The sequence below is a fragment of the Hibiscus syriacus genome, unplaced genomic scaffold (genome assembly GCF_006381635.1).
Source record: "Hibiscus syriacus cultivar Baekdansim isolate YM2019G1 unplaced genomic scaffold, ASM638163v2 tig00110450_pilon, whole genome shotgun sequence".
Classification (NCBI taxonomy): Eukaryota; Viridiplantae; Streptophyta; class Magnoliopsida; order Malvales; family Malvaceae; genus Hibiscus; species Hibiscus syriacus.
The window spans coordinates 11,048,914-11,062,826 of record NW_024062743.1 but is presented as its reverse complement, the minus strand read 5'-3'; the positions used below and the strand labels follow the sequence as shown (position 1 = coordinate 11,062,826).

The following is a 13,913-nucleotide window of genomic DNA, read 5'->3' as shown; positions in this document are numbered from 1 at the left end:
TAAATCCATTTTTTTTTCTTTTATCCGATTTATATCTTCTAAATCCTTCAACTTCCATTTATTTCAAAATTTTCATAGGTTCCTTCCCTAGTCAACTTCTTGTTGTTGGAGCTTTGGTCCTGCAGTTCTTAAAACGAAGCCATTCCTTTTAGTTGCTTCTTCTTCAAGATCTTTTCTGGCTCTGCTTAGAAACTAAGCTGAAAATTTTCTTCTGGGAAACTGAGGGCAAAATTCCTTGAGAATCTTCATCTTCCTTTTAAAGGACGTCCAGTCGGAATACGTAGAATGGTTTTCTACCTAGAAAGTCATTAGCACAAACGTATCGGAAAAGGCAGAGTCAAAATAGGGGAAGTTTCAATGGATTCAAGTACCCATCGAAGCTATCAAGGCCAGAATAGCCAATCCGGTTCTGGGTTATTACGTTTTCGTTCTGCTCCAATCTCTGTTCCCGCTGATTTCACCGATACCGTTGATTGTGGCGTCAACAAAGGCGGTTTCGATATATCCAAATTCATTAGTTCAAGCGGCGGAAACGGCGAAGTAGAGGGTAAACCTGGGTCAGAGGCGGCTGCTAACTATGCAAGTTCAGGGTTGCCGCCTCAGTATCCGGGGCATAGCTCATATGACTTATTGGATCGACGGAGTCAAGGGAAACCGGCTACTTCTATTTTAACGAGGCAAAGCAGCTCGCCGCCAGGGATTTTTATTCAAAATGGTATTCTTCTTGCGCTCATTTATGATTTTCACTTTATTTATAGTTTATACTTTTTTTTTCCTGTTTTGCTAGATGTTTCTCCCCTAGTATTTAGGGTCTGTTGGGTAAGATTGGAAAGAACAATATATATACATATACATACATATATTGGTCTATTTAATAAGAAAGATGAAAAGTTTTACCTTTTTGCTTTTCTTACCCTCCACTTTCTTCATTGGGATTTTTGTAAAGAGAAAATCGTCTCAGTGATCAAAAATGCCTTATAATATACGATTTTAATCAATTTTTTTTGGATTTGCCAAAATGACCAACAAAATCGCAACGCGAAATAAAAATCGCAACGCGATCCCCAGAATCGCAAATCAGTTTCCAAAATCGCAACGCGATTCTTGAAAATCGCAATGCGATAGTACAAATTCGCATTGCGATTTTCCAGAATCACAACGCGAATATGAAAATCGCAACGCGAACACATAAATCGCAACGCGTATCCATAAACCGCAACGTGTATCCGTAAATCGCAACGCGTATCCGTAAATCGCAATGTGTATCCGTAAATCGCAACGCGTATCCGTAAATCGCAACGATAATCCGTAAATCGCAACGAGAATCTGTAAATCGCAACGATAATCCGTAAATCGCAACGAGAATCTGTAAATCACAACACTGAAATTTTGGGTATATAACTACGCAACAACAGCAAATCATAAACTAAATCCCTTAATCGCAACTCATTCCATCTCCATCTATCACTCTCTCCGGCGACATCCGTTCCTATATCCAACGACATCCTTCCCAATCCGACAACAGGTTTTAGTTTCGCAGCTCGTCTGTTTAGTAAATTAATTTACAACCATGAAATCATCTAATGTTGATCATGTTTGGATAGATTTGTGTTTTGGAGGGTCATGGGATAATGTTCATGGTGTTTTACAATATATGCCTTTACCCATGAATCTTCAACTAAAATTGTCTTTACAAAAGTTAACTTATGAAACTCTAATGCTACGTGTTTCAAAGAAATTGAATTTAGAGCCCCTAAGTGGATTTAGGCTATCTTATCAGAGAAATGGTAAAGTTTATTTGTTAACCGACAATGAAGATGTTGAACGATTCATTGCTTACATTAGTGTTTCACAAGATGATATTACATTGTATGTTGTTGAAACTAGAAGTAGTATTGTTGGGTCAGTAGCGGGTAGTAATCAACTAAGTTTTTCTCAAAACCCACAACCTTTCTCTAATCCAAATCCCAATCAACTTTCAGCACCAAATTCCGGTTTTCGTATTGACCAGTTAGACGATGATGAGCCAACAGAAAAAATTGTGAGTACTAGTCAGTATTCGAAATTTGGTCTTGGTCAATATCCGGACTTTGATATTGGTCAATACACGGATTTTGATGATGTTTCAGAAGAAGAAACAGACCCTGCGTGTAATGATTTTGATATTGGTCAATACCCGAATTTTGATGATGAAACAGCCGTTGCCGAAGAAGATATTGTTGATGATAATGAGGAGGAAGTTACGACTGTGAATGAACATGTTGAACATCCATTCTGTAATTCATATAATCCTGAAGAAGAAAAAGAAGAAGAAAAAGTCCCCGAAGAAAAGAAAATGCCACGGGCGTATAACTGGAATATGCCAGAATTACTTCAGATACCGGAAGAAGAGTTGGTAAAGAAAGCAGTTGATTGTTACACAAAACTTATTCGTATCAAGAAAGATGATTGTTTTGATACAAATGAAGACTTGAAGATAGCTTTGTATACGAAATGTGTGGAAGATGGCTATCAACTAAAAGTTAACAAATCAAGCAAAGATCGTTTCGAAACAAGGTGTATGATTGACAAAAACTGTACGTGGCGTATGATTGCAAAGAGAATAAAAGATTGCGAAATGTTTCAAGTTAGGACTTTTATTGATAAACATACATGTTCAAGAACCCAAGTTTTTCCTCACCATAGACAGGCAAACAAAAAGGTGTTGGGTGGTTTTCTGGCTGAGTTAATGTTTTTGAATGGCAGGGTATATCGGGGACATGAAATTATGACTGACATGAATGCTCGGTTCAAGATTAGTATATCATATTCTCAAGCTTGGAGAGCCAAATGTTATGCCTTGGAATTGTTGAGGGGGTCGCCAGAAGCATCGTTTGCCCAACTGCCGGCTTATTGTCACAATTTAAAGCTGAAAAATCCTGGGTCGGTAACTCATATCAAAACAGATAGAGATGGACACTTTGAGTTGCTGTTTATCGCCATTGGTGCTACGGTTAGTAAATCAATATAATTTTGTTGACTCATTTTTGTTAGTTACATGCATTTCACATTTAAATGATTATATTTCTTGTGTATATTATTTTGTAGATTCGTTCGTTTATTACTTGCATGCGCCCAGTTATTATAGTTGACGGAGCACATTTGAAAGGTCGATACCTTGGAGTAAACTTATTAGCAGTAGCTATGGATGCTAACAATGGGATATTGCCAATAGCTTACGGGGTTGGCAAATCTGAAACCTCTGATTCATGGACATGGTTTATGGGGCATCTTAGGGATTGCATATGTCCTATTAGCAATCTGACAATCATATCCGATAGGGAAAACTCAATTGACAACGCTGTTAGAAGGTGTTTCCCAGATGCTTTTCATGGACTTTGTGGTGTTCATTTGTATAGAAATCTAAAATCAAGGTCTGCTGGTATAAAAAAGCACAAATGGACATACTGGAAGGCTGTAAAAGCTTATCGGGAAGTGGATTTCAATAAGCATATAAACTGTTTAAGATGTGTTTTGCCTCAGTGTGCTCAAACACTAGAAGATGTCGGGTTTGAAAGATGGTCAAGAGTACATCAACTTGGAGCAAGATATGGTTTCATGACGTCTAATAGTGCAGAATCAATCAACGCTCTAAGTCGTCATTCCCGGAAATTACCCATTACTATGTTAATGGAGTTTTTTCGAGCCTCTATTCAACAGTGGTACTACAAGAAAAGAAACCATGCAGGTATTGTTTCTTTGAATTCGTAACTTATCATATTTATATATTTTACTAAGTATTGTTTATTTAAATTTACAGGAACATTGGAACATCGTGTTACACCATGGACTGAAAAAAAGATAACGAGACGTGTTGTGAAGTCAACGTCATGGAGAGTTGAACCATGTTCAAACACTTTGTTTCAAGTACTGGATAATAACTTAAATGGGCTGGTCGATCTAAATGCAAAGACGTGTAGTTGTATGAAATGGCAAACATCTGGTTATCCGTGTGGCCATGTTATAAAAGTTGCTCTTCATTTAAACCAAGATGATTCAAGCGCATACGCTATGGATTGCTACACTACAGAAGTTTATCGACAGACTTATGCCGAGATTGTCTACCATATTCCACATCCTTCTGAGTGGGACATACCAGATGACTTACAAACAGTTTTGCCACCAGCCATGGACAGAAGGCTACCTGGCCGACCAAAAAGTCACGATCGTATACCGTCTAAGGGTGAAGAGAAGAAGAGATCGACATGTAGTCGGTGCAAGGAAAGTGGTCATACAAGGTTGACATGTGGATCATCAGTGCCATCACAATCATCTTTTCCTCTACCAAAATATGGATCCTCATCAAAATCCAAAGCTCATATGGTGTCAAGCAAAAGGAAATCATCTTTAAAATCCCAATCACAACTGGCTTCACCTTTTGGGACTGTTAACTTAGGTGATTTTTAAATGCAAACGTTGTATTATGTGGATTTTATATGTGAACTTTTAACATTTTCAGTTGAATTAATGACTCAGGCCAACCATTTTGACTTAACCAACTCTTGTTATTCAATTGTTATCACTTATTAGGCATGCATTTGACTATCGCAACACGGAAATTACAATCGCAACGAGAGAATCGCAATGCGAAATGAAAATCCCAACATGAAAATCGCAATGCGGAAATGAAAATCGCAATGCGAAATGAAAATCGCAACGAGAGAATCGCAATGCGGAAATGAAAATCGCAATGCGAAATGAAAATCGCATTGCGATTCTCTCGTTGCGATTTTCATTTCCGCATTGCGATTTTCATTTCGCATTGCGATTCTCTCGTTGCGATTTTCATTTCGCATTGCGATTTTCATTTCCGCATTGCGATAGTCATTTTTGCCTTCAACATAATGCAGATTGAAATCAACCATTACATTTCAATCAATTAAACAAGCACAAATAAGAATTATGTTCGCATCAATTAAACAAATCAACTTTTACAAATCATCTTTTACAAATCAATTAAACAATCAAAAAATAAGCAATAATTCTTATTTCCAATCATCTACTATTGAATCAACTTTTACAAATCAATTAAACAATCAAAAAACAATCAATTAAACTATTGAATCAACTTTTGCAGCCATACATCATTTTCACGCAGTTCACTTCTGAGATTAACATGCAGAAACCAAACATTTGCTCAAACAACACTTTCTACACATCTAAAACCTACAAACAGCAAATTATTGAATTCTAGGTACTTAACCAAACATTTTCAAACCAAAAGTCTATAAACTTACCAATTGTTTATGGACATTTTTATAACGCGGATGCAGGTAGGCAGCGTCTCGTATATATCGATTTAGCCATATAATGCCGAAACCACAAGCCTACTGCAGCTCTATCTCTATCGGTGGGAGGTAGATACTTGGTGCTTCCCGTCGTCAAACGCTCCAACGCCAAGCATACGAGAGGACCACAATCTCCTCTGGCTCCTTCCGTTTGTTGTGGCGCGGTCTCGTCTCTAATAACTGTAATATTGAGCTTCTTTGGCTTCTTGTTTCCAGAACGAGTCCAATAATTGATCGCATCCAAGAATTTAGCCAAATGAGAGCTCCATCCCTTAATAATATCTCTTAAATCAGCCAATGATATGTAATTTATCATGCTGTCATACACTATTGTCTTAAGGGATGGGAGCTGAAGCTCGACGAGAATCCAATGTTTACGTTCCAAAACAGGGATAAACACCTGCAATCATAAGTAATAATTCATTCATTTGCGCACTTATTTCATAAAACCTTTAAACTCAATCTAAAATAAATACTAACCTTATCGACCTCCCACCATGCAGGATAAAGTTTAGCTTGTCCATTGCCCAAATCAAATGATTCATCTCGTTGATTCTTCAAGTGAACGGCGTTAAAAGACGTCGGCATAATTGTATATCTTATATTTTTATTTTTCTTAAGTTTTCTTATTATTATAAGACGTGTCACCCACGCATCGATATGCTGTTTTACAAAAAAAGACATATATTAGTGACTTACATAAATTTAAAAAAAATTAATCAAATTGAAATATAAGAAAAATATAAGACTTACCCCCCCATCGAAATAGTCATTGTCTTCGACCCCTAATAATACGCCCCACCAAGACCGATCAAGCAACAAATAGATATCATCGGTGAGCTTGCATATGTCAGTGAAACACCCCTGGCTCCGCTCATGTAGATAAAAATCAACTGCGGTCTTAGCCCAAAGGGTGTTATCCAGAATTGTGTATGGTAGTTGTCTCCTCTCCACTTCCGATACCGGAATGGTACTGGCCGGTAACTTATACGAGAGCCAACTCTCATCCATTATGTCCGGCACGTCAGAGGGTTTCTCAAGAAGCCTACATATGACGCCATGTGAATCGGGCTCTTGAATGGTGGGAGGGACCTCTTCAATGATGATAGTGGCCTCTTGAACGGTGGGAGGGGACTCTCGAGGAATGATAGGGGGGGGCCTCTTCAACGATAGGAGTGGACTCTTGAGGGATGACAGGCGAGTCGGGCTTCTTCTTGCGGTGTCTTCGCACTATTGGGGTGTACGGAGACTTAATAGCACGTGCACGCTGTCTGATGCGTGAACTCCGTCGTGCAAGCATAACCCGACGTAAAGCATCCACTCTATCGGGCCGCTAAATAATTAAATACAAAAATTAGTAAATAAACAGACATGATATTTAAACAGTGAAAACAAAGACAAATATGTTTCAAACTTGCATTGTATTCACCCAAGTCATTATTCTATCATAGTTCACAAAATGCATCAGATAACAAAGAAAAATATGTTTCAAACTAATACCCTGAAGTTAGTATTTGTCTTTGTTTTGTCTATTGGTTGAAGTAATGCAATCCATTCAAGTTTCAATTTGCAGAAGAAGAAATAGTTTACTTTCGCAACACGAAACTTAAAATCGCAACGCGAAATGAGAATCGCAACGAGAAACCAAAATCGCAACGCGAAACCAAAATCGCAACGCGAAATGAAAATCGCAACGACAGAATCGCAATGCGAAATGAAAATCGCAACGAGAGAATCGCAACGCGAAATGAAAATCGCAATGCGATTTTGGTTTCGCGTTGCGATTTTGTCGTTGCGATTTTGGTTTCGCGTTGCGATTATGTCGTTGCGATTTTCATTTCGCGTTGCGATTTTGGTTTCGCGTTGCGATTTTAAGTTTCGTATTGCGAAAGTAAACTATTTCTTCTTCTGCAAATTGAAACTTGAATGGATTGCATTACTTCAACCAATAGACAAAACAAAGACAAATACTGACTTCAGGGTATTAGTTTAGGAGAATTGGCAGCAACCGAACAAATTTACTTTCAACCAAAAGACAAAACAAAGACAAATACTATTTCACAGTGTTAAAGAATACACAGTTTAGCAGAATTGGCAGCAACCGAATAAATTTACTAAGCAATCTAAGTGAAATGGCTAATCTAAGTGAAATTACGAGTAAATTTATCATCAAGTTAAATATGGAAAATCTTAAACTTACCTCATTGCGTAGAGTATGAACCTCATTCTGCAACGATACTATCATCTCACGTAGAGCGGCAACCTCACCACGTAAAGTTGACACCTCCACACGCCATGCACCATCGTTATCGCGTAGAGTACCGATCTCCTCACGCAAGGCATTGACCTCATCACGTAACTCCCTTGACTCATCCCGTGGAGGTAGAGGTGGAGAACAGGGAGATAGGAGTCGTGGCATCTTTGCCGGTCGCCTATCATGAGGTGATGGTGGAGAAGAGGCTCGATGATGTGACGGGATAGGTGATGGCTCTCGTTCTAGAGGTGTATAGTCGGGTCGATCAGGTGATGGCTCTAGGTGAGGTGATGGCTCTCGAATTGGAGGAAGTGGATGCTGCTCATCATCCGTGCCATCAAAAAAACTCTGACTAGCTTGCCACCAATCAGTGGCAAGCTCTTCCTCCGTGGGTGTCAGTCTTTGTAATGGAATGTTGGCCTCCTAACAATATAAAAACTCAAACAAAGTTAAACGTCTACTATTAATAACTTGTTTATATATATATGAAAGTATTTGTGTTAACTTACATTATTTATTGTCGCATATGATATTAAGTCTTCCCAATCCAACAGATTTTTCCTCTTCCAGGAAATAGCCCTGGGAATATCATTTGACGTTTTTATTGCATATGTACGCATGCTTGGGAAAGCCTCGAATATCCAAATCTACAAACAATATAATAACAAAATTAGTAATTGTTAAATAATTAATTATAATTTTAGAAACATTATATAGAAATTCTTACCTTAAAGGCCCAAACAAAGCATGACAAAGTGTATTTCGACCCATCGCCACGCAAACTTTTGCGGTCATCAAAGGCAGTAGACAACTTAGTCCAAGTAGCTTTCCATATATACGAACCCCACGGAAACAGATTCCATGCATTCAGGTCCTCTACCAATATTATTAGCTCCCGAGGAATAGGTTGTCTGGCCTCTCTGCCTAAAAAGCCGGCATACAAAAGTAGTAGAAGGCATACTCGGACAAAATCGACGTCATCCATCCGAGTGAAACCATCTTTCTTATTAAACAATTTCTTCAGGTCGTCAACGTGTAGGTTCGGCTTCTTCATTGACTCATCCGGAAAAACCCGGGATAACCATGATGGGCGGGCGATATGACGAGTGTACCGGCCTACATCATCGTGTCCGAATCGTAGACCAGTGATTAAGCAGAACTCCTTCCGCCCAAAACAAATATACGCTGGTGGAAAATGAAACCATATCTCTTCCTCACCACGTTGTATACTGTCGGGTAGATTTGATGTCATGGTCTGAAGCCACAAATGGGTCAAATTAGCATCTCCACCCGGATGCTGTACTCTCAGCCATGGCCCGAAGCAGGTTTCCTCAAACAATTGTCTTTGTGCAGGTGAAAGCTTCGAAGCAATTGTAGTGGCTAGGCTAACTTTATTCCTTAATGTCAATGAAGCCGAAAAAAATTTCTACAAAAACAATAAACATACCAAGTTAGATATAACAAAAACTACACTGTGAAGATATACCAAAAACAATAAACATAAAAAGTAGTAGTTTATTCTTGAAACTAAAATTTGCAACACTGTTTTGTCTTTTGGTTGAAATGAAAATCGCAACGAGAGAATGACTATCGCAACGAGAGAAATGAAAATCGCAACGAGAGAATCGCAACGCGAAATGAAAATCGCAATGCGATTTTGGTTTCGCGTTGCGATTCTCTCGTTGCGATTTTCATTTCGCGTTGCGATTCTCTCGTTGCGATTTTCATTTCTCTCGTTGCAGATAGTCATTTTCGCGTTGCGATTTTCATTTCTCTCGTTGCGACTCTTCTGCAAATTGAAACTTGAATGGATTGCATTACTTCAACCAAAAGACAGAACAAAGACAAAGACAAATACTAACTTGAAAATCGCAACGAGAGAATAGCAACGCGAAATGAAAATCGCAACGCGAAATGAAATCTAAGTGAAATGGTTAATCTATCCAGTAAACTTATCATCAGTTTCAATATGAAAAACCTACAATAATGCAAAAATTTCAAAATAAAAATAATTAAAAAAACTAACCCTCGGATGTTGATTTTCCATTTCTGAATATTGTGAGGGATTTCTGACCGTGAATGGTTGTGAGGGATTTCGCCGGAGATGGGGACGGAAATCTTCGGAGATGAGGACGGATTTCGCCGTAGAGAGTGAGAGATGGAGATGGGACTGAGTTGTGATTTTAGGTTTTAGGTTATGAGTTGCGATTACGGGATTTTGTCTTAATATTCGTTTTTGTAATTTGAAAATAAAATACGCGTAGCGATTATAATGGCGCTTTAAAAATCGCGTTGCGATTTACGGATACGCGTTGCGATTTTACGTATTGTCGTTGCGATTTACGGATACGCGTTGCGATTTACGGATACGCATTGCGATTTACGGATACGCGTTGCGATTTACGGATACACGTTGCGGTTTACGGATACGCGTTGCGATTTATGTGTTCGCGTTGCGATTTTCATATTCGCGTTGCGATTCTGGAAAATCGCAATGCGAATTTGTACTATCGCATTGCGATTTTCAAGAATCGCGTTGCGATTTTGGAAACTGATTTGCGATTCTGGGGATCGCGTTGCGATTTTTATTTCGCGTTGCGATTTTGTTGGTCATTTTGGCAAATCCAAAAAAAGTTGGTTAAAATCGTATATTATAAGACATTTTTGGTCACTGAGGCGATTTTCTCTTTTGTAAATTAAAAGTGAAATATAAAAAAAATATGAAGTAATTAACATTGGATTAAATAATTATTCTTGACTTAATTTTCTGAGTATTTTGATATTCAAGGTTTCATAATAATGTAAAAGACACTGTCCTTTATTTTTTTCTAGTTTTATTTTAACGTTTTATTTTTAGACAAAAAGAACTATTTAATTAAATATTATAAATATTTTTTATTATTATACTTAAATTAAACGATAGAACTCTGAATGTTTAGAGCCGGCTGGGGTTTCTGTGGTAAGCCAAAGTCAGCTGAAACTGTACTGTTGGTTAAATAAACTGCAGGCTATGCCAGCATGAAAGATTTGGGAAACTACATTGGAGAATTGAGTCCATCTTCGAAGGGAATGAAGAATCAGATTAGCTTCTCAGCAACGCAACCTTCTTCATTGAGCATGTTGTCGCAGATATCCGAAATCGGCGACGATGAAGTTGGGGCTAATAGCTTCGACGGCGGTTCTTGGAAAGGTTCTGCACAATTTACACAATTTTTCCGGCTCGAAAATGTCACGAGATAACCAGGTATTATTACGTTGCATATCGATTATGAGAATACCATAGGTTGTATTTGTGAGTGGTTGTTTTATGAGTAGAATGGTGATGTTGGAAGTGGTGTTCATGTATTATCGCACCATTTGAGTGTACCAAAGACTTCAAATGAGATGGCTGCGGTGGATAAGTATCTGCATTTTCAAGATTCAGTGCCTTGTAAGATCAGAGCTAAGCGTGGTTATGCTACTCACCCTCGAAGCATTGCAGAAAGGGTAAAATAACCAACCCAATTTTTTTAAGGTTTTTTCAGCTTTGAGTTTTAGGGTAAATTACCTATTTGGTCACCCACCTATTATTTGGTTTTTGTTTTGATCACACGCCTTTAAAGATCAATAGTAATACTGATGTGTCATCACAAGATGATACCATGTCAATAATGAAAAAATAATTTTAAAAAATAACAAGTCAACGCCATCATTAATTTTTCAACCGCAGGGGATGAAAACAGATAATTGAATGCTCAAGACAGAAACTAGGTAATAGGTGGGTAACCATATAGGTAGTTTACCCCAAGTTTTATCTGAACACATTTGGTGATTTAATGAAGATGATTGTGTTAAAGGTTAAATTACCTTCTTTTTTTTCCAGGTGAGAAGAACCCGTATCAGTGAACGGATGAGAAAGCTTCAGGAGCTTGTCCCCAACATGGACAAGGTAAATCACTTTTCGGTCCAATTTATAAAAGATCCCTATACTATGCGTTTTTATTAGATTTGATCTCTTGTTTTGAAACTTGTATATTCAATTCTGCAATCATCATTTTTTTCCATTCATTCTGTTAAAATGACATCTACACTTTACTATTTTTTTTGCAATTTCTATAAATATTATAATTTTTATAAAACGTGCGACACAATTGTAATAAATCAAGTTCTATATTCTATATAGCATTTTCTAAAAAGTGTTTTTTTTTGTTAAAAGTATTGTGAAACCTATAAATAATGTTAAAAAGATGATTTTTTTAGAAAATATAAGTTTGATTTTTTTAAAAAATTTAAAGATCGAAGGTTGATATTTTTAGTTTTTCCATTTCAAAGTGCTTCAAAGTAAAAAAATATAGCTTTAATTTCTATTTATTATCATATATTGTATTTATTTTATAATTTTCTATCAATACATTATTATATAATTAATAAATTATTTTCAGGTATGATATTTTTAAGTCTTAGTATATTAAATTTTTAAAATAAAATTATTTTGAATTTTACACATCTTAATGTAATTTTTACAATAATTTACGAATTTATTTTTTAATAAAAATATCTTTTGTGTTATTAACTTAATTAAATTGATATATTTAATGTATTATAAGATCAATTAATTTAAATATAATTTATATAAGGTTCAAAAACATCATTTTATCGTTTTACAATATATTTTTAATAATAATTTAAATATCAAATCAATTTTGTGAAAATATTTTTAAAATACTGTTTCATATCATTTTCAAAAAAATATATTTAACTAAGTCACGGAAAAAGATTTGACAAAATTAAATGAAAAAGTTGATATCCGAATTGAACTTTTATATTTTAAAAATTAAAAGAATTAGAAATAATCAACCTGTAGGAGAAAGATTAAGTCTGTGAAATGCACAAACTTTTGGGGTAAAGAAATTGTACAAGGAAACTGAGTTGTTCTGATTGGGCAGCAAACAAACACAGCAGACATGTTGGATTTGGCAGTGGAGTACATCAAGGACCTTCAAAAGCAGTTCAAGGTACGTAAAACTGGCTTAGCACAAAAGATGGAAATAAGATGAAAATTTATTAGGCAGATAGTTTAACTTAATCATTAGGTTAAAAAAATTGAGTCCTCTGTATCAAGTAGAGGACGAGTTGGGACTCCATGTTCATTTTGTGATGCATTAAGATGGGAATAAGATCAGCCTATAGAGATAAGCCGAAGGGAACGGATGGGATAATCTCCTCCGTAACATAAAATTCTATGTTGGTCTTATCGATATGCATGATCCAAGATCATTGTGACATAGAACTAGCGAGTGTTTACTTCGTGCTACTGGTCTTACGGTTGCAATGATGCTGTTTTGCAGGTTCTTAGTGACAATCGCGCAAACTGCAAGTACTTAAATATTCACAAGGCAATGCCTAACCAGCTTGTATGACTTTGCTTTCCTTCAATGATAGAGGATTTCGATTTGAAGGAATTGCTGCTCCTTTTTGTTTTCCTTTCGGCAAAAGTTTGGCTACAAGATTCAATCCTTTAAGCTAACAAAAGCTTCCCACTTTGAAGGCTATAAAATAGAAGAGAGAAATGTATAGGACTTTACTTGTTTTCTAATAGCAATTTCACTCGTTTTTCTTCTTCTAATTTTCTAAGCAAAAAGGGCAGCAGCGCGTTTGAGATGGAGAAATCGGTGTATATGCTTTAAATCATTTTTTTTGACGAATTAGATTTTACTTTACAAGAACAATTATGCGAATTAATTAGATGTTCATTGTTAGTTGAAATTTCATTTTAGAAACCTTAAAGGATTTATATAAAATTTAGAGTCTGTTTGTTTGGAGGAATTGGTTTTCCCCGAATTTCAGTGTTTGATTCCGTAAAAACCTTTGGTCAATGTAAAATCATTTACGGTCAACGTAAAAGAAGCTCCTTCGTTCCCGTAAAACAACTTACCATGGAAAAAACGGGAATTCATTTTACGAACCAACTGTCTCTCATTTTCCTTTGCCTTTGATCTCTTTCATTCTCCGATCAACTATCACCATCTTCTTCTCTCTAAAAACAATTACTCACAACAACAAAATTAGCAGATTTTTTCCAGCAAAATCAAGTGAGGAGCTCTACGATTCTAGGGTAATATTTCGAATCCCTAATGCTCTTCCTCCCCTTTTGCTATTCTCTTTGATTTTCAAGGGTAAATCTCTTTAAAAGGTACCAATCGCCCTGTCATTTTCCCTATGTATGTGGTGATTGATTCGGTAACCACCACCATGTCATCTAGCATTGCATTGTTGATAAGTATTTTACTGAGATCTTTTTGGTTCTTAAAACCCATTTTTATTACCATTTATAGTTTCCTGCTTATGAATTT

The 13,913-nt window shown here is 36.6% G+C and overlaps 1 protein-coding gene across 1 annotated transcript; it reads left to right on the top strand.

Annotated features, from left to right (window-relative positions):
- LOC120125998 (transcription factor bHLH130-like) lies at positions 1 to 13,225 on the top strand. The gene is made up of 6 exons (XM_039144305.1): positions 1 to 715; positions 10,589 to 10,825; positions 10,897 to 11,067; positions 11,444 to 11,509; positions 12,507 to 12,575; positions 12,909 to 13,225. Exons 2-6 carry the CDS (start codon positions 10,730 to 10,732, stop codon positions 12,978 to 12,980), a joined length of 474 nt encoding a protein of 157 aa, XP_039000236.1. The 5' UTR covers positions 1 to 715; positions 10,589 to 10,729; the 3' UTR covers positions 12,981 to 13,225.
- The last annotated feature ends 688 nt before the right edge of the window (positions 13,226 to 13,913 follow it).

What these genes read in the sequence shown, in the direction of transcription:
- LOC120125998 (XM_039144305.1), top strand. Translation starts at nt 10,730, where the DNA reads ATGAAGTTGGGGCTAATAGCTTCGACGGCGGTTCTTGGAAAGGTTCTG. An exon ending in AAATGTCACGAGATAACCAG is followed by an intron (nt 10,826 to 10,896) that starts GTATTATTACGT and finishes TTTTATGAGTAG; the next exon opens with AATGGTGATGTTGGAAGTGG. An exon ending in CTCGAAGCATTGCAGAAAGG is followed by an intron (nt 11,068 to 11,443) that starts GTAAAATAACCA and finishes TTTTTTTTCCAG; the next exon opens with GTGAGAAGAACCCGTATCAG.